At 42.3% G+C, this 21,675-nt stretch overlaps 1 protein-coding gene across 7 annotated transcripts in view; it reads left to right on the top strand.

The window, feature by feature from the left end:
• Positions 1-21,675, top strand: part of TPD52L1 (TPD52 like 1) — a 93,182-nt gene that overhangs the window by 926 nt on the left and 70,581 nt on the right. For 2 of the 7 annotated variants that reach the window (XM_024996740.2, XM_059889773.1), the window contains exon 2: positions 7,231-7,334. The exons of the other annotated variants lie outside the window; for them this stretch is intronic. In XM_024996740.2, coding sequence (XP_024852508.1) covers positions 7,325-7,334 — 10 coding nt within the window. In that variant the 5' untranslated portion in view covers positions 7,231-7,324. The remainder of the gene's footprint in view (positions 1-7,230; positions 7,335-21,675) is intronic. 7 annotated transcript variants of the gene reach the window in all.

Genomic DNA, 21,675 nt, shown 5'->3' with positions numbered 1-21,675 from the left:
GTTTCCTTCGGTCGGGGGGCGACCTCTGCCTCCCTTGGCGCGCGGGGCCTTCGAGCTCCGGGGGTCACTGGCTCCAGGAGCCCGAGAGGGCTTCACCGAGGGCAGCCTGGTGTCTTGAGGTCGCAGCAGAGAAGGGTTAGGGAATCCCGATGGAATCGTGCCAGAATGGAAGTAAATGGTATATGTAAAGAAGCAGAGGTGGACGAATGTGGAGCAGGAGACTGGAGTCTGACTCTATAGAGTCTCTTGGGAGCAATGCCGAGAATGAATGAATGCGAGTTCAGCCTTTTTCGGGCTTTAGAACAATCATCACCACCTTTCTTCCACGGGAAATTCTATGTAGGCTTTTAAATAAAATAAGAGCCCCGTTTAAAAAGTTTAAAAAACGAAGAGGTTCATGACCCTATGTGCTCCCTTTTTAGGGGCTTAAGTGTCCTCCTACATGAGAGCGACTTGGCAGATGCTGGGTCTGGAGTCACCCAACAGGTTTGGCTGCCAGGCTTACAATGGTCTGAACAGTACGAACCATCCTCATTCTTTCCATCAGCCAAGATCTTGTCCATAAAGCTGCTGCTTCCAGTATTTTTCCTCCACTGTCTATCTAAATAGGAAAGGAGAATGCAACCAAGGGTGGGGAATTTTTCTATGTGTGCTGTGTGCTCAGTCCTGTTGGACCCTTTGCAACCCCATGAACTGTAGCCCACCAGGCTCCACTGTCCATGGAATTTTCCAGGCAAGATACTGGAGTGGGTTGCCATGTCCTCTTCCAGGGGAAATTTCCAAGCTCAGGGATCAAACCTTTGTGTCTTGTGTCTCTTGCACTGGCTGGCAGATTCTTTACCACTGTGCCTCCTGGGAAGCCCCTGGGGAGCTCCTTAGTCTAATTCAAAAGTTGAGATCAGGTTGGAAGCCTTCACTCCTAAACTGAAGCAGGTGGGAACAGCTGGAGCTTTCCAACCTGCTTTGCCAATGAGATTTGCAGTTTTAAATACAGGCCCTGGCCCAATCCAGATCCAGCAAACTGGAATCTCTGGGGCCTGGGCATGGGTATATTTGAAAGCTTCTCAAGTGAATCCGTTATTCAGTGAGGTTGGAGAGAAAAACTACAGCAGATAGGAAACATTCATCAGATTGGACCCACTGGTGTTACTGGTTTGCTTTACTTGTGAGATTTACTTAACAAACACTTCAGTGCTTTCCTTTGCCAAGCACTGTGCTAAGAGGAACAAACATGGCCTGGATCCCTGCTTTGTGAAATTTGTAGTAGAGGAAGAGACGGACATTAACTTGAGAGTTATTTGATAACTAAACAGAAAAATTGCAACCATCTAAATGATAAGAAGAGTACCGCAGTGTAGTGAGAGCTTTAAGGAAGCTCCCAGCCTAGTAAAGTAGTGAAGTGAAGTCGCTCATTGTGTCCAACTCTCTGCAACCCCATGGACTGTGGCCTACCAGGCTCCTCCATCCATGGGTTTTCCCAGACAAGAATACTGGAGTGGGTCGCCAGTGAGAGCCTGAAGAAAGCTCCCAGCCCAGCAGGTGATAGTCAAACCAGCAGAGTTTGCTCAGTGTCCCTGTTTCTGCTCTTTGTGCTTTACATGGGTTGACTCACTGCTTCACAGCAGTTCCATGAGCTAGGTAGTCTGGTCCTTCCCATTCTCCAGAAAGGAAACAAGCCAGATATGTAAATTCCTTGTAACAACAAGTATATAATATTGCAGAGTGGATGCTGTAAAGGCCCACTCCCCACACAAAGCCTACCACTTTCAGAAGAGAACTAAAACTTAAGTCCCTACCTGCTCGTACTTTCTTTGGCCCCCTCTGCCTCTTTCCCCCTTCATGTGAAGGCCTCCTAGGGAGACTGGAATAGGGTGATGGTCAGCCAGGGGGACAAAAGTCAATAGAGTTAAGAAATACTTGGGAAGAAAAAAAACGGTAACTTGGATTGGCTGTGAAGGATGGCGGGTGACTTGGGAAGGAAACAATGGTAACTTGGATTGGCTGTCAAGGATGACTTTCAACTTTATAGTTTTACAATCTGGTGGATGATATTTGCCCCTTAAATTCTCATCTTCCCAGTACATTAAGTTCTCCATTTTCAGACTTTTTTTTTTTTTGGTCAGTTAAGCAGCAGACATAGTAAGTTCTTTGAAAATGAAACATTTCACAAAATGTTTATGGTTTATATTAAAGAGATCTTCTTTCTATTTGGTACATTTCTCTGGCTAAATAATTGCCTCTTAGATTCTAAGAGAGTCCTGTAGTTTCCTAAACGCAAGCTTCTAACCTTAGCACTGTTTATTTTAGATTTATCTAGAGAGGGGATGGCTCCTCTTTCTGCCCTTTGATCTAGAGAAAAGCAAACATGAATGTGGTTAAGTGGTCAGTGCTATTGAGATGTCCTCAGGTACTTTATAGTACCTCTTCCTGGAAGAGGGTCTGGCAACCCACTCCAGTATTCTTGCCTGGAGAATCCCATGGACAGAGGAGCCTGGGGGCTTCCAGTCCATGGGGTTGCAAAGAGTCGGACAGGACTGAAGCAACTCAGCACACACTTTATACTACAGATGCTATGGACTTCATTTACACACAAATCTCCATAAATGCAGTACTGGGTCTTAGAAGTGAAATGCTGCTGTTAGGTTCTTTGACTTTGTAGAAGAACAGATTACTTCCAACAAAACAGGAAGACATTCTGGGAAGTTGGCAGAAGGAAAAACACAGAAGTGGGGTTAGGAACAATTCCACGAGGAGAGGCTGGAGAACTGTGTGCCGTGAGAGGCCCACAAGAGGCTATGTTGCCCATTGTTTTCCTGGTACTAGAGAATTTGCTTTAATAAAGTTGATATGTTAGAGAGAATTTATTTTGGAATGTAGCATTTTCCTGAAATATTTGGCAGTCCTTTAAAGAAGGTTCCTTTTGGAACCACCTTTCATATTTCATTACTCTAGAAATTAACTTTTTGTCTTTCCCAATGTCTTGAATGTTACAAGGAAAAATTTCACTTAATACTTGTATGTATTCAGATTAATGATTGTGTTAGTGTCCTATGATTGCTGTAACTGTAGGGTAAGGGAGTTAGAGAAGGCGAGGTTCGGAAAAAGAACGAGACCAGCACTTTACAGAAACAGGTCACCTTTAATGGGGCGAGAAGGGGCAGCAGTCAGATTAGTGAGCTGCTGCACTAACCCAAGAAAAGAGTCAGTATATATAGGCATATATGTGGAAAGCTACTGTCTTAAGGCGGCCTGTTCTTCTCCAAGGTCGTTCGGAGTAGTTTTGTCTTAAATGGTCGGGGCAAGGAATTCTGGATATTGGCCAGAGGCTGGACTGGCTGGGAGCTGGGCATAATCAACCTTAATGTCCATTTTTTTCTTCTTTGTTTTGCACAGAATGGTGGGGAGGACCTGGAGGGGAGTTTTAACTCCAGGCTATTTTGAGCCATGTAACTTTCCTTCAATAACAAATTACTACAAATATAGTGGCTTAAAACAACAGAAATGTATTCTCTCACAGTTCTGGAGGCTTGAAGTCCAAAATTACCATCGCTCGAGCAGAATTAGGACGTCAGCAAGGCTTCGATCTTTCTGGATGCTCTCAGAAATACTTCTTCCTTGCCTCCTCCAACCACTGGCCACATCTCTTCAGTCTCTACCTTTGTGGTCCCGTTGCCTTCTCTTCTGTCAGATCTCCCTCTTTCGCTCTTAAAAGAATATTTGTGATATTTCATTTAGAGCTCACCTGGAGCGTCTAAGATAATCTTCCCATCCCAAGATTCTTTTCCCATAAAAGGTAATATTTACAGGCCCCAGGGATCAGGATCTGATATCTTTGGGGACCAATATTCAGCCAGTTATAGTAACTACTTTTTATATTCAGACATTCTATTCAGGAGGATTCTCAGAAGTCCATGAATGACTTAAAGTGATACATGTCAGATTAAGCCTGTTTGCAGATTCCATTAAAGTGAAATGTCATGTTTATCTTACATTCCTCTTTGCTCACAGGACATTTGTTTGGAGTCGTCTTGTTCCAGGAAGAAGTCAGGGCATTTTATACAGACAAATGAAACACAGGAAGATAATGTAAGTTAGATGAAAGAAAACAAACAGATAAGAACATAAAATGAAGCAAAGAACGAGCTCTAGAAAAAAATAAATACAGTTGTATCCTTTTTATTAATATTCCATGCAAACAAATTCTTGCTTTGTAAGCAAAGCATATTATTGTTTTTTTTTTAACAAAACAGTAAAATAATCCCTTCTTTCTCAAAGAGTAAGAGGTTAAGTCTCTTATATTGTAGAGATCAGAGTACTCAAAGAAAAAGAAATCTGTTTTCTACATTTCAGGTTGTACAATCGTAAACCTCACACTATGGAAGCTAGGTATTACACCTTTTGATTTATGACTTTTAAAAATATTATGAAGAGTATTCTTACTGTCTTCAAAGCTACTTTCTACTGTTTTACTTTCCCTCTAAAAAATTTTAAAGTAGGTAGTGATGTATATATAAGATAAAGTCAATCATTTGTAACAAATCATATACTGTTAGGCTTCCCTGATGGCTCAGTGGTAAAGAATCCACCTGCCGGTGTAGGAGACACAGGTTTGATCCTTGGACTGGAAAGATACCCTGGAGAAGGAAATAGCAACCTACTCCAGTATTCTTGCCTGGGAAATCCTATGGACAGAGGAGCCTGGCAGCCTACTGGTCCATCGGGTCACAAAAGAATCAGACACAACTTAGCGATTAAACAGCAGCATGTACAGTTGTTGCAATTAAATTTTTTATAAAATGGAGTCACACGAACCATAGATATTATGTTGTTGTTGTTGTCATTCAGTTGCTAAGTTGTGTCCAACTCTCTGTGACCCCATGGACGCAGCATGCCAGGTTCCTCTGTCCTCCACTGTCTCTAGGAGTTGGCTCAAATTTGTGTCCATTGAGATGGTGATGCTATCTAACCATCTCATCCTCTGCCGCCCCCCTCTCCTTTTGCCTTCAATCTTTCCTAGCATAAGGGTCTTTTCTAAGGAGTTGACTATTCATATCAGGTGACCAAAGTATTGGTGCTTCAGCTTCAGCATCAGTCCTTGCAATGAATATTCAGGATTGAGTTCCTTTAGGATTGACTGGTTTGATCTCTTTGCCATCCAAGGGACTCTCAAGAGTTCTCTCCAGCACTGCAGTTCAAAAGCATCAACTCTTTAGTGCTCATAGTGCTCAGCCTTCTTTATAGTCTAACTTTATGGTTTTTATGGTCAAACTCTCATATCCATACATTAACTGCTGAGAAAACCATAGCTTTGAATATATGGACTTTTGTCAGCAAAGTGCTTTTTAACATGCTGTCTAGGTTTGTCATAGCTTTCCTTCCAAGGAGCAAACTTCTTTTAATTTCATGGCTGCAGTCACTGTCTGCAGTGATTTTGGAGCCCAGGAAAATAAAATCTGTCACTGTTTCCACTTTTCCCCCATCTATTTGCCATGAAGTGTTGGGACGGGAAACCATGATGTTAATGTCTTTAATGTTGAGTTTCTTTTTTTTTTTTTTTTTGATTTTTAAAATTTTTTAATTGAAGGATAATTGCTTTACAGAATTTTGTTGTTTTCTGTCAAATGTCAACATGAATCAGCCATAGGTATACATATGTCCCTTCCCTCCATAAAATTTTTTTAATGGTGTTTAACATAAACAGTTTTTTTTTTTTAGTTGTTCAACTTTACCTGTCCAAGTAAAATTTGAAGGAAAGAAGCAAATAAATAACTAAATAAAACAAAGACATGCGAACAGATAGGATAAATAGTAAAAAGCAAGTAATACAGTAGCTTCAAATTTTACTTGGACAGGTAAAGTTGAACAACTAATGTTGAGTTTCAAATTAGCTTTTTCACTCTCCTCTTTTACCCTCATCAAGAGGCTCTTTATTTCCTGTTGACTTTCTGCCATTAGAGTTGGTATCATCTGCGGATCTGGGGTTTTTGGTATTTCTCACGGCAGTCTTGATTCCAGCTTGTGAATCATCCAGCTCAGCATACTAGAAGCTATTTTGAATTGCATTCCCTAATATGTGCCTTGTTTTCTTAATACTTTCTGGCAGGCAGAATTTGAGAAGTTGCTTCAAAAAACTTAGAAGTATATGAGTCCATTTTCTGGTCAATCATAAGATTTGGTACTTGATGTTAATATGTTGTCTCCTGTATTCTTCACAATACAACCTCTGAACTAAGTCTGTATTTTTATACTATGGAACTGAGACTGAGCAGACTTGCTTACTTCCTCTAATTTACCAGCCAATGTGTGTGGTGAGTGGTTTAGTCATGTCCGACTCTTTGTGACACCATGGACCATAGCCTGCCATGCTCCTCTGGGCATGAGATTTCCCAGGCAAGAGTACTGGAGTGGGTTGCCATTTCCTTCTCCAGGGGATCTTCCCCAGCCAGGGATCAAACTCATGTCTACTACATTATAAGCAGATTCTTTATCTTCTGAGCCACCAGTGAAGCCTAGGGAACTAAGTAAATAATAAATAAGTACTTTAGCAACTATCCTTTAAAATGTGCAAATCATCTATACTTAAAAACTGGCAATTGGAGAAAAGAGGGTGGCAGCCCCAGTTACCAGCCTGGCTTGCTCTCCACGTATGTCAATGTTCATCATTACTGCAGTTCTGGAATGTCCCCAGCAACACTTTAAAGCCACCTCCTAAACTGAGTCAGGATGAAGTTAAGAACACATGAAGGATGACCCTAAACTGTGGATTTTCAAGCCTGTCATTCTACTTGTCATTGAATGTTTATGAAATGAAGTGTAATGTATTTAAAATCTATGCATAAAATTAAGAATCATTATTAATGCACCAGGGAAGGCAATAGAACATTTTAATGAATTTGAGTTGGCTAAAAGAAAGCTTTGGGTCCTCAAGGAAAGATGAATTTTAAATAGTTTCTCACAGTGTGAGTTGTTTATAAATGTTGCATTTTGATGCAGAGCATGTGAAAGTCCCAGAATAAAACCATAAATCTCCAAGAATACCCCTTTATCGCCAACCTATTACTTCTTCTTCAGAAGACAAAAATCCGATGCTTGGCTATTTGTGCTGTAGCCAAATGATGTACCACATACCGAAAACGTGTGTATATATGTTACATCTCATCTCTAGACTTAAATCTAGTTATTTGCACCTTACACAAATTACATTTTCTCTGACATATATCTAAAACACAGAATCCACCAAGCCCTTGGAATGACTCTGTACCTGAAAGAAGGAAGCTTATTCTGAGGATTAGGACTCGCATTTGTCACTGTGACCCTTGAGAGAATGTATAGAGGTAAGAACACACATGCAGAACTTTTTTGAAATATGATCTTGCTATTTTGGGAGAGGAGAGTGCTGAAGAATTGATGCTTTTGAACTGTGGTATTGGAGAAGACTCTTGCGAGTCCCTTGGACTGCAAGGAGATCCAACCAGTCCATCCTAAAGGAGACCAGTCCTGGGTGTTCATTGGAAGGACTGATGCTGAGGCTGAAACTCCAATACTTTGACCACCTCATGAGAAGAGTTGACTCATTGGAAAAGACCCTGATGCTGGGAGGGATTGGGGGCAGGAGGAGAAGGGGATGATAGAGGATGAGATGACTGGATGGCATCACTGACTCGATGGACGGACTGAGTCTGAGTGAACTCCGGGAGTTGGTGATGGACAGGGAGGCCTGGCGTGCTGCGATTCATGGGGTTGCAAAGAGTTGGACACGACTGAGCGACTGAACTGAACTGAACAGAACTGATCCACCAGCCCAAAGGCAGCTGGTTATTCCATGGTAGTGCTCAATGCATATGCCTTACGGATTCTCTTGCATGCAGGAGAAGGGCTGAACGGAGACCTTGGCCTCTCCTTTCCAGAAATGATTTTGGCATCTGAGAGAGAAAGGCCCTTGTATTTACAAACAGAAAATCTAATACATTTGAAAAGCAAATCTTGTATTGGAAAAAAAAATGTGGATTGAGTACCAGTAAAAAACAGAGGGAAAACACACGTCTAAAAATCGATTCATATATACATTTGAAAAGAATTGGAATCACAATATTACCTACCCCGCTAATGACTTACATTCTTTTTTTTTTACATTTAAAAGTATATTTTATTTTTGAATTGGAGGATAATTTCTTTACAATGTTGTGCTTGTTTCTGCCATATGACTATGCAAATAAGTCATAATCATGTATATATCCCCTCCTTCACAGTCTGCCTCCCCCCTCCCATCCCACTCAACTTAAATTCTTTGATTATGTATGTTATGGGGTTGCTGACTTCCTTCATTAAGAGAAATGGACAAATGATAGTGGTGTTAGCACTAACATTTTTTATTCTGTCATCTTTTATTTAGTTTAAAAAATTTTTAATTTATTTATTTTTAATTGGAGGATAATTGCTTTACAATGTTGTATTGGTTTCTGCCATACATCAACAGGAATCAGCCATAGGTACATATGTCCCCTCTCTCTGGGTTGGGGACATCTGAACCTACATATGAACCTCCCTCCTACCCCCAACCCCATCCCACTCCTCTAGGTTGTCACAGAGCACAGGGTTGAGCTCCCTGCATCATACAGCAGATTTCCACTGGCTATCTATTTTACATATGTTAATGTATGTATTTCAAGGCTACTCTCTCAATTCATTCCACCCTCTCCTTCCCCCGCTATGTCCATTAATCTGTTCTCTACGTCTGCATCTCTACTACTCCCTACAGATAGGTTCATCAGTATCATTTTCCTAGATTCCATATATACGCATTAATATATGATATTTGTTTTTCTGACTTACTTCACTTTGTATCACAGGCTCTAGATTCATCCACCTCACTGGAACTGACTCAGATTTGTTCCTTTTTATGGTTGAGTAATATCCCATTGTATATATGTTCCATAACTTTTTTATCCATTCATCTGTCGATGGACATCTAGGTTATCCTATGTCCTGCTTATTGTAAATAAGGCTGCAGTGAACATTGGGGTGTCTTTTAGAATTGTGGTTTTCCCAGGTTTTTTGCCCAGTAGTGGGATTTCTGGGTCATATGGTAGTTTTATTCCTAATATATTTTTTAAAGAAATCTCCATACTGTTCTCCATAATGGGTGTATCAATTTACATTCCCACCAACAGTGCAGGAGGGCTCCCTTTTCTCCACATCCTGTCCAGCATTTATTGTTTGTAGATTTTTTTTTGATCATGGCCATTCTGACTGTTGTGAGGTGATATATATCTCATTGTAGTTTTGATTTTCATTTCTCTTATAATAAGCAATGATGAATATTTTTTTCAGGTGATTATTAGCCATCTGCATGCCTTCTTTGGAGAAATGTCTCTTTAGGTCTTCCTCCCATTGTTTGATTTTCTTGTTTGTTTTTCTGATTGAGCTGCATGAGCTGCTTTATTTTGGAGATTAATCCTTTGTCAGTTGCTTCATTTGCAGTTACTTTCTCCCATTCTGAGGGTTGTCTTTTCACCTTGTTTATGGTTTCCTTTGCTGTGCAAAAGCTTTTAAGTTTAATTAGGTCTCATTTGTTTATTTTTTTCATTCATTTCCATTACTGCAGGAGGTGGGTCATAGAGGATCTTGCTGTGATTTATGTAAAAGAGTGTTTTGTCTACGTTTTCCCTGTGAGCGTTTTATAGTTTCTGGTCTTACATTTAGGTCTTTAATCCACTTTGAGTTTATTTTTGTGTGTGGTGTTAGGAAGTGTTCTAATTTCATTCTTTTACACATAGCCGTCCAGTTTTCCCAGCACTACTTATTAAAGAGACTGTCTTTTCTTCACAGTATATTCTTGCCTCTTTTGTCAAAGATGAGGTGCCCATAGGTGCATGGGTGTATCTCTGGGCTTTCTGTCTTGTTCCATGGGTCTATATTTCTGTTTTTGTGCCAGTACCATACCAGCATCACTTGGCACAGTTGCTCAGTCCCTCCTCCCTGGAGCACTTTATTCTCTTGGTTTCCAGGATGCTAAGCGCTTTCCCCCTACTCCTTCACAAGCCCTGCCTCAGTCTCCTTTCTTTCTATCTGGACTCATTCTCTTGGTGAGCTTCTCATACTTTTAAATTCCATCTGTAAACTAACAACTCCCACATCTGTTTTCTCAGCCTGGACCTGGCCCCTCACCTTCAGCCTGTTCACTTGCTGTCTCTACATGAATGCCTAATAAGCATCTTGAACGTAATGTGTCTGACATTGAATTTCTGATCTTCTTTCTTGGAAATAACCCTAGAATCCTAGTATCTCCCAAAGTTATCCACATCTCAGCTAACAACAGCATTTCAACCACAGTAGCCCCAAACCTATCCTTGGAAAGCTTTTGTTTTGGGGCCCCCCGCCCCATCATAGCCCATTTCCAGTCTGTCATGCTAGCTCTACTTTCAAAAATATGAAAGTGTGTGTGTCAGTCGCTCAGTTGTTGCCAACTCTTTGTGACCCCATGCACTGTAGCCCGCCAGGCTCCTCTGTCCATGGGATTTCCCAGGCAAAAAGACTGGAGTGGGTTGCCATTTCCTCTTCTGGGTGGGAGGTGGGTGTGGTCTTCCCAACCTAGGGATCGAACCCAGGTCTCCTGCATTTCAAGCAGATCCTTCACCATCTGAGCTATCAGAGAATCTGCCTTTCAAAATATGCCTAGAGTCAAATGACTTGCACCCTCTCTGCACCTCGCAGATGATGGTCTGGGCCACCATCATCTCTCACTGACTCTCTCCTGGAGTTTCCTAGCTGGTCTCCCTGCTTTGGCCCTGGCCTGTCTTCAGGTTGTTCCTCCACATGGTGCCGAGAGTGACCCTCTCAAAACACGTGGCGCCATGCCACTCATCCCTTCAGGACTCGGCAGTCAGCTCTCCTTTCGCTCAGGATAAAGGATAAAGGGTCCTTGCTGTGGCCACGAGGCTGCGCCATGATCGGTCCCCCTTCTTCCTCGTTTCCTCCCTGACCTCATCTCCTAACAGACTCCTTCTGAGTTCCCCGGGCTGCCTCCTCACAGCCTTTCAACTCACTGAGTCTTCTGCCTCAGAAACTCTCCCTCGGCTGCCTCCCCGGCTCATGTCCTCATCCTCGTTTCCAGTCGGGGTCACCCTTCGTCCTGGCAGCCGGGCCCTGTTGTGAGGAGACAGTTCTCTGTTGGTGTCTCGAGTTTCCGCACGGCTGGTCTTGGGAGCAAAGGCATTCACTGCTGATTCTCCCTGGACTGTCTTTTCAGGGAGGTTTTGCATAGCAGGCAGCCTTGGAAGACAGAGACCGCCTCCCTTAGGGGTAGATAGGTTTACCATCCGAGATAATAAAGATCAGGACTCCAGCGAGACCCAGTGTCTGCGGATCTGTATAAAATCAGAGCATCCTAATCTCGGTGTTGGTCTCAGAAACTCATCCCACTGTGTAATCAGACAACACCTGGCCCTCAGCGTGTCACCCTGCCAGAATTAGGGCTCAGGGAACCAGTGCAATGATGTTACCATGGCTACTGCTATCACTGTGAGTAATAAATTCTCTCTGTTCTGTGACCCAGGAGTCGGGTGTTTTCTGCCAGCAGAAACTGGCAGGCTAATTTGTTTGTTCGCCAAGTGGGGCAAAATCCAACCCTTCACAATTCTTGACACCCGTCCTGAGCCATTAACTTCAGACGGCCCCGTTTTAGGCTTCGTCTAGCTGCGCCTTGTCCAGAGTGAGCACCTAGAACCTGTGTCTCTTCTTCTAGGCTGTCTTCTGGGTACCCAGGACTCCAGAACACTCTGCGTAAACAGCCCTCAGTGGGCTGCCAGGCTTACGTGTCCCTTCGTGGGTGGACCATGCTGCCAGCATGAACAGTCTTCATCCTGAGCTATGACAGAGCTGATTGTTCTTAGAGGTGGCAGTGGTGTACGGGCAATGCACTGCTTGTCAAAGTGTGATCCCTTGACCAGCCTCATTAGCTTCACCTGGGAACTTGTTAGAAATGCATATCCTTAAAGCCCCACTCTGGGCTTCCCAGATGGTCCTAGTGGTAAAGAACCTGCCTGCCACTGTAGGAGACATAAGAGATGAGCGTTCAGTCCCTGGGTTGGGAAGGTCCCCTGGAGGAGGGCATAGCAATCCACTCCAATATTCTTGCCTGGAGAATCCCATGGACAGAGGAGCCTGGTGGTCTACAGTCCATGGGGTCACACAGAGCTGGACACGACTGAAGCTACGTGCATGCAAGCCCCATTTCTAGACCTACTGAAACAGAGACTTTGGAGACGAGCCATCTCTGTCTCCAGTGCCCTTCCAATGATTCTGATGCACACTCTGCTTGAAACTTCTGATATAAACTCACCAGGCTAGGTTGCTGCATGCACGTGTATGGGAGCCCCTACTTGTGCTCATGGTGGACAGACCCCAGGGTGACCCCAGTGAGGAATGATTTCTGGTTTGCATACCCCTGTGTGATCCCTCCGCCTGGATTTCAGGTCTGTTTGCTCACCTCTTGCTCAAGAGGTTGGGTCAAATGTCCTTTGAGCTCCTTTGTTCGTGAAACGCTCATTCAAATTTTTTATCACATGTTGCTTTTTAAAAATAAAAGTACATATACATGTATGTACCAGATGTCCCAGGTGGTGCTAGCGGGAAAGAACCCGCCTGTCAGTGCCGGAGACATAAGAAACTCAGCTTTGGTCCCTGGTTCGGGAAAACCCCTGGAGGAGGGCACTGCAACCCACTCCAGTATTCTTGCCTGGAGAACCCCATGGATAGAGCCTGGCAGGCTGCAGTCCACAGGATTGTAAAGAGTTGGGCATGATTGAAGCAACTTAGCATGCATGCGTGTGTGTGTGTGTGTGTGTGTGTGTAAAGCTGCTGTTCCTATATATATATACACACACACACAAAGCTGTAAAGCAGCAATAATGAAACTATGCTTGTTTCCATTTCTATGTGGAAAGCTGCTGCTGCTAAGTTGCTTCAGTCGTGTCCAACTCTTAGTGACCCCATGGACTGCAGCCCACCAGGCTCCTGCATCCATGGGATTTTCCAGGCAAGAGTGCTGGAGTGGGTTGCCATTGCCTTCTCCGAAGTTTACAGCCAAATTAGATATTTTCTTTTCCTAACGTGATTCCTAAAATTTAAGTCTGGCTGCTGGTCCTTCGCATTTAGAGAATGACTGTACACCCACATAAGCTGTTTCTCCAGGCTGAGGATATGAGTGTGTCATGTGGGGAGAAGTCAGGAGGAAGAAATAGAAGAAAAAAGGAAAGAGGTTCTGGCATATAAAGAGACTCCACCCTAGTGGTGGGAACACAGATGTTGTCTCATAGAATTGAATTCATGAACTGAATTGAGTTCAGTTACTTTTTGGATGTGTGAGTTTTAACTTAAGTCTCAGTTTTCTCATATGAAAAATGGTGAGAGTGGTGGGTTTGGTGATGACTGAGACAATGCCCATGAAGCACTTTGGACAGTGCTTGGGTACTATTCCAGTAATGAAAAGGAAATGTGAGAGTTATTTATTAAACCAAGTCCTTTCTTATGAGCTTACCACCCTATTTTTGTCATAGCAGTTAGGTGTCAAGCTACTATCTTTAATGCATTCTTTTATCAGAAAACTCTTTGGATTTTGTACACCACCTACCATGCGATTAAAAATAGCTCTCTGGAGCTAAGGAAAGATGAGTAGGTTGAAGATAGAAATAAATATATAAGTTGCTGAAATTTGGATATCTGGCCTGCATGCAGAGTTCTTTTCTGGAGTGTAAATTTTACCTAGTAAAGCACACTGCAATTTTGCTAACAAGAGGGTATTTTAAATGATTGCTCCTTTGGTCCTTCTTGGATCAAAACTTAGAGATAGGCAGACATACAAAGCCGTGTTCATCATTTGGACACATTTTGAGAATGTGAGTGCTCAGTTGCTCAGTTGTGTCTGACTCTTTGTGACCCCAGGGACCCGCCAGGCTCCTCTGTCCATGGGATTTCCCAGGCAAGAATACTGGAGTGGGTTGCCATTTCCTACTCCAGGGGATCTTCCTGACCCAGGGATTAAACCAGCATCTCTTGTGTCTCCTGCATTGGCAGGTGGATTCTTTACCACTATCGCCGCTTGGGAAGCCATTTTGAGGATGAATGAGTTAAATTCTTTGCTTCCATTTCCACTGCTTCTCCCATAATAATTTCATAGATCATCGGAGGCAGGGGAGTGCTGGCAGCGCTTATCTTTTCAGATGGCAAATCTTCTTTCTGGTCTTTTGTGGTTTGGATGTTGATTATTACAGCGCAGCCTTGCTGAAGCAATGCGGAGCCCATGGAGCAAGGTGTGTGTTCTGGGTGGCAGGCCTTTGAAGGTCCTGGTGTCTGTTGCTTAGCAGCATGCTTGAGATTTCCGAGTATTCTGAAAAGCTCCTAATGACAAATGTAGGTTTCTGCTCTTGCTATTTCAGAGGTTTCAAAAAATAAGGCACAAATGAAAACTATGTATATATATAAATATATATGTGTGTGCTGTGCTGTGCAAAGTCACTTCAGTCATGTCCGACTCTCTGCGACCCTGTGGACTGTAGCCCGCTAGGCTCTCTGTCCATGGGATTCTCCAGGCAGGAATACTGGAGTGGGTTGCCTTGCCTCCGCCAAGGAGTCTTATATGCATATATATTTTATGTATGTATATATACCTATACATATATGTATACATATATATATATCCATCCCAATCTATTTCCTTTATTCTGCCTTCTTTTTCTTCATAGCACTATGGCATTTCGTATTATGTATAACTGTTTGTCTCTACTTTCTCTCAACTATTATTTAAACTCCTTGAGGGAAGGGAACTTTGTCTTGTTTATTTTCATGTCCCCAGTGTCTGGAACAATAACTGGTCCATGGAAAACACTCTGTAAATACTTGTGGAGGAAACAAAAATGAAGGAGTGAATAGTACTGAGTGGATAACATCTTATCTAACCCCAGCAGGGTGTAATAGGGGATGAACATCTCAATTTTTATAAGAAATGGCTAGTTTTTAAAAAAAATTTTATTGTAACTTCTCATCAAATCTTTCTAAATTAAAGAAGCGCTAGTAAGAGGGATGGGCTTCCCCGGTGGCTCAGCAGTAAAGAATCTGCCTGTAATGCAGGAGATGTAGGAGACATGGGTTCAATCCCTGAGTCAGAAAGATCCCCTGGAGGAGGGCATAGCAACCCAATCTTAGTATTCTTTGCCTAGAGGATCCCATGAACAGAGGAGCCTGGCGGGCTACGGTCCCTAGGGTTGCACAGAGTCGGACATGACTGAAGAAACTTAGCACACACGCATACAGTAAGAGTGATAGTAAGAATTCTCAGTATTCTTTCTTTGTCATGATTATCTCCAATATTGAAGTACCGAAGATGATATTAAGCTTAGGAGTTGAGGGATGGCGATATAAAAATAGAAGCTGGGGAAGAACTAAGTTGCTCCTCTTAAGAAAAGGAGAGTGAGAAGACTCTGGAGAGGGTGAGGGGGAAATACAGGAAGTAGGAAGGAAGGACCCACAAAGAGTGAGCCTTGGAGAGAGAAAAGGAAATACAGTGGGAGACAAGAAGAGATGCCTAGAGGCTGATGAGAGAAACTCAGGACAAGAGGTACTTCTAATGGCGCTTTCCCGGGAAATGAGATCAATCACCTCCTAATTTTCCCCGTGATATCTTGATTCAATGAAGAATTTCTTTTTTAAAATGGAGTTTTTTTGGTAAGACAGCTCGAAAGAAAAGAGGTCACTGGACACCTGATATATATTTGACAAGCAAAGAAATAGATACTGGGTTTCTCCCCGTCTCCATTAAGGCACTATCAAACAAATACATAATAGACTTCAGGATGAGCTGTGCAGATGAACCGTGTGCCCTGGGTTCCCAGGTTTTCCTGGCTGTCCTGGTGCAGAGTCCAACAGGGCATTGGAGGGACCAGAAAGAGAGACTGTAACTCACTCTCGTGAGGATGCTTTACCCGAGCAGCTGATTTTCAGTGCAGTGGGAAACCCTGCATCAGCAATACTTGATCATGCTGTTTTACCTGGACAAATGAAAGTCTCATTCATAGAAATAAAAGCTACCGGAATTTGGTAGCATTTTCTCCTGTAATGTGCGGGTGGCCTGGTCTGCTTGCTCGTTGATAGAGATTTATGAGAAGATATGTCTTTATTCTTACATCCACTCCACTTATTTCCTTCCCTGAATGAGCCACCTCTCCCAGGTCTTTGCTGATGGCCTGTGAGGGTTTGAAATATTGATGCATATGCATCCATTTTTCTCCCAATTTCACTGACCTTTCATTGGAGAGTATTTTTAGCTTTGTTGAGAATTTAGGGCAAATTCTGATTTCTGAGGGATCTCTTAGAGAAATATCAGACTTTGTGGGTATTCTTTTAGTTTCATAAAACTCAAGATGTATTCTGTAAAATGAATATTTGGCTTAGGATTAGCCTTTATACTAATGAAGTTGCACACTATGAAGTAAATTTAAAATAAGCTCCCAAGGAATTACTGTGTGATGTGAAAGCATATTTGTTTGGTAAAATCTAATCTTAATACCGGAGAAGGCAATGGCACCCCACTCCAGTATTCTTGCCTGGAAAATCCCATGGATGGAGGAGCCTGGTAGGCTGCAGTCCATGGGGTCGCTAAGAGTCGGACACGCCTGAGCGACTTCACTTTCACTTTTCACTTTCATGCATTGGAGAAGGAAATGGCAACCCACTCCAGTGTTCTTGCCTGGAGAATCCCAGGGACGGGAAGCCTGGTGGGCTGCCATCTATGGGGTCGCACAGAGTTGGACATGACTGAAGTGACTTAGCAGCAGCCGCAGCAATCTTACTACAAATAGATGTAATCATTTTGATAATCAAATGTTTGTTGAGGCCCTATGTAAATACTACCATTGTGCTGTTAAAATGTCTCTGACTTCCTAGCAGATACAGTAAATGCTGCTGCTAACACATCAGCTTTTTGAGCTGTGAGCTGTATTTATCCACACACCAGTGAAGAGCTCTCTTGACTGTACTGGATGGCACGCTCACCATTGCACATTTTTCTGTGTCTCCATTTCCCAAGCCCACTTTCTAGTTTCCCATGTTTTGTCCACCTGGAATCCTGGTTCCTCTCATTTCGGCTTGACAGATCCCATCCAACTGCTAATGAACTTCTGATTTTCTCCCTGGAGTTAATCCCTCTCTTTTCCCAACTTCCATGGCATTTTGAATCTGTTATGTCCTTAAGGAACAACATCATCACTGAGAGTTGGGAGAAGTTAATTAGTGATCTCATACAGTCACTTCATTTTGCAGATGAAAACACGGCAAGATCTGGTTTGGGGTGGGTCGTTGGCTCAGGCTGGTTTCTTTTACATGGGGACACTGGAACCGAATGTGGGTTTTCTTCCTATCTCGAGGCCCTGTGATCCTGTCATATGTGTGTGGCCTTCTCCCTTCTGAATCACGCTGTGGTTTGTTCTTGTGCCCTGTTGAAAAGACTATTGGAAGTGGGGTTTTTTTTTTTTTCATTTAACAGTTAACATTTTATTCATTGGAAATGAATGTAAAGTTTCAGAAAATTTACATTCTTAAATTCAGCTTGCAAATCTTATCCTATTTATAAAATGAGCAAATGCTAATAATTACTGTTAAAGGAACTTTGAATAGTATAATATTAACCAATATATACATTTAGCTGATAGTCAATTTCAGTTTTTCCAGTTGACTGTCCTGCCCAATTACTTAAATCTTGTAAATCTAGAAATTAAATATATAAATATAGTAAATCTAAAATTCTCTTAAATGTTCTAATGTTACTTACAAATTTAGTAAGATTTCTACCCTAAAATCACATTTAAATCAATGACCTAATTAAATGTTTAAAATTGTAATTATAAACCTGATAGTCTCTCAAAAGATGAAACTCTCTCAACCATAATATGAAATTCCAAATATTCAGATACCTTCCCACAAGTTTGCCAGTTCTGTGGTCTTACTCATTTCTTCATGTGGTAATTACCTGAAATATCTACGTGTCAAGTCATTGTTCTAAACTCCAGAAAAACATAAGCAAACAAAAAGAAAATTTCTGCCCTGAGGAAATTTCTTCCCCCTATTTGAGGGAAGAAAGTGAAAGTCGCTCAGTCGTTTCCAACTCTTTGTGAGCCCATGGACTATACAGTCCATGGAATTCTCTAGGCTAGAATACTGGAGTGGGTAACCTTTCCCTTCTCCAGGGGATCTTCCCAACCCAGGGATCGAATCCAGAGTGGATTCTTTACCAGCTGAGCCACAAGCGAAGCCCATTGGAGGGAAGAGGCAAATAGTAAACATGGGCTACCTCCCGGACTGTAGCCCGCCAGCCTCCTCTGTCCATGGAATTCTCTAGGCAAGAATACTAGCGTGGTTGCCATTCTCTTCTCCAGGGCATCTTCTGTACCCAGGGATTGAACCCAGGTCTCCTGCATTACAGGCAGATTCTTTACTGCTGCACCGCCTGGGAAGCCCATATAAATAGTAAACAACATAAATTAATTAAAGATGTAGTATACTAGATGTGTTGGTCAATGTTAAAGAAAACAGTGAACAGTTGAAGGGGGTGGGTGGAGTGATGCTCACAGATGATTCTGCATCTTTGTGGGGTTGATACTCTGCACAGAGACTTTATTAACTGAGCTTACTTTCCAGGAAACAGAGTTGGCTTTCTGAGTATGTGTGAAGTTGCACAAGGACAAGAGATTTAGGTTGGAACATTGCCTACATTCTCACTGGTGACCCCGGTGAATACCCTGAACTGCTGTGTCCACAATTCTGGGACTTCTAGAGGGAAATCTGCAGCCCCCACTTGATTGGATTTTGCATTTCTTTGCCTCTTACAAAATATGAACATTCTTTCCACCCAGCTGTAAAGACCTCTGCTGTATCTCTGAAATCCTTCATATTCTTTGAACCAGTCAGTCTTAACAGACACACCTGACTGCATTCTTGGCATCCTTCATGGTTCTCTCCTTCATTTGGACACAACTTCCCCAGTCACTTTCCTGTTCAACTTTAGCTCTCCTGGCAACAGAGAACTTCAAGAAGAAAAACACTGTGCTTTGTTCCATTACTCTGTTTATCATTGTGTACTGTGGAACACAGTGGATTACCCAAGAAAGCCCTCAGGACATGTTGCTTAAAGCAGTAAGTACCAGGTACGCTTCCTGGCGGTCTGTGATTAGGATTCAGGGCTCTCACTGCCGCAGCCCGGGTTCTCTTCCTGGTCAGGGAAGCCTTTCTTCTTCCTCTCCACCTGCCACCTACCACCCTCCTCAGTGTGACTGTACCACTCTTTGGGCTTCCCTGGTGGCTCAGACGCTAAAGAATTTGCCTGTAATGCAGGAGACCATGTTCGATCCCTGGGTCTGGAAGATCCCCTGGAGAAGGAAATGGCAACCCATTCCAATATTCTTGCCTGGAGAATCCCACAGATAGAGGAACCTGGTGGGCTGCAGTCCATGGGGTCACAAAGAGTCTGACAGGATTGAGCAATTAGCACAACAACAGCACTTAGTGTTGCTCAAAGAAAGACAGGGTCATCCTACTCAGCCTCCTGTTAAAGTCAACTGCTCAGAGGCTGGACTCCCTCAAGAGTGAATGTTGTTGTTGTTCAGTCTCCAAGTCACTTCCAGCCCTTTGTGACCCCATGGACTGCACCACACCAGGCCTCCCTGTCTCTTACCATCTCCCAAAGTTTGCCCAAGTTCATGTCCATTGAATCCATGATACCATCCAGAGGATACATCTCATCCTCTGTCACCCTCTTCTCCTTTTGTCCTCAATCTTTCCCAGCATCAGGATCTTTTCCAGCGAGTCGGCTCTTCGCATCAGGTGGCCAAAGTACTGGAGCTTCAGCTTTAGCATCAGTCCTTTCAATGAGTATTCAGAGTTGATTTCCTTTTAGGGTTGACTGGTTTTATGTCCTTGCTGTCCAAGGGACTCTCAAGAGTCTTCTCCGGCACCACGGTTCAAAAGCTTTCAATTCTTTGGCGCTCTGCCTTCTTTATGGTCCAACTCTCACATCTGTATATGACTACTGGAAAGACCATAGCCTTGACTCTATGGACGTCTGTCGGCAAAGTGATATCTTTGCTTTTTAATACCCTGTCTAGGTTTGTCGTCGCTTTCCTTCCAAGAAGCAATTGTCTTCTAATTTCAAGGCTAAAGTCACCATCTGCAGTGATTTTAGAGCCCAAAAAGAGGAAATCTGTCACTGCTTCCATCTTTTCCCCTCCTGTTTGCCATGAAATGATGGAACTGGATGCCATGATCTTTTTTTTTTTTAATATTGAGTTTTAAGCTGGCTTTTTCTCTCTCCTCTTTCACCCTCATCAAGAGGCTCTTTAGTTCCTCTTTGCTTTCTGCCATTACAGTGCTATCATCTGCATACCTGAGGTTACTGATAATTCTCCTCACAGTCTGGATTCCAGCTTGTAACTCATCCAGTCCAGCATTTCACATGATGTACTCTGTATATAAGTTAAATAAGCAGGGTGACAATATGCAACCTTGTCATACTCAAGTGTAAATAGGAATTATAATAATCCCCACATGCCTCTAAGCCCTTTGTTAGCTAAGAACCACTATTGGAATACTGATTTTCATAGTATTAGTGGTTGAATATTTATTTTTTAAATTCCTTAAAACATTTCACAGGCAGATCATTTTTTCCCTTTCTATTTAGGCTTTAGGGTAATGTGAGTTTATACTGTTTTGTTTCTACCATGCTGATAATTTCATTGTGTCCGGTATATATTTAAGGCAGAAGTTTTTTCCACAGGATAGCTTCAATGTTGCATAATGATTTTTAATTTCTTTCTTTTCACTTGGTAGTACTAACTTTTTTTTCCCTAGTCCTTCAGTGTACTTACTCTGAATACCAGTAATCTTTTTATGGACAGAAATACTGAGAAGGCAGCTCTTATTTGAAGTGAGTCTTTTCGGCTCTCATGCATGATAATGTTGTTTGAGCATTCTAAGAAAATTTCAAAAATAGTTTTTAAGAGGGCTGTGTTGCCTTGGGGAGTAGCATCTTCAAGGCAATCTGGTTAAGGTAGAGAGAGAGTTTGAAAGCCATTTCGACAAGGAAAGTCACTTACTACCTCGAGTCTGAATGCACCTGGATCCATCACCAGGCAGAACTCTGATACCATCCTGACACTACCATTTCATTATCTCTTGTCCATAGTTCTGGTTACTGCTGTTCTTCTGTCAGCGTTCTATCACATGAGTAATTGTTCCACTCAGAGTCTTTGGGAATCATCAGATATGTCCCTATGTCTTCTCACAGTTGCTATACAAGCCCTATTTTATTTTTGTGCAATTATTATCTCATCATATATGATGTTGTAAGTCAATTCAACTCTGTTATGGAGTGAAGGCGGAAGAAGAGGAAGGGAGGAAAAGAAAGGCAGGCTTGTATTTGTTATGATTTCAAGGACAGATATTTGAAATTGAACATTTTCCCAGGGTTACCTACCACTTGCTATGGTTAATTGGACAGTTAGTGCCAAGCATGATTTATAACTTTTTTAAATTGAGCAAAATTTCACTTTAACTTTGAGGTTCCTGAAAGTACTAACAAATTGGAATTTGCAAATTAAATTCAATACATAATTTTTAAATAAATAAATAAAT

The sequence above is a fragment of the Bos taurus genome, chromosome 9 (genome assembly GCF_002263795.3).
Source record: "Bos taurus isolate L1 Dominette 01449 registration number 42190680 breed Hereford chromosome 9, ARS-UCD2.0, whole genome shotgun sequence".
NCBI lineage: Eukaryota > Metazoa > Chordata > Mammalia > Artiodactyla > Bovidae > Bos > Bos taurus.
The sequence above is the reverse complement of the archived record's forward strand: the minus strand, read 5'-3'. Positions and strand labels throughout refer to the sequence as shown.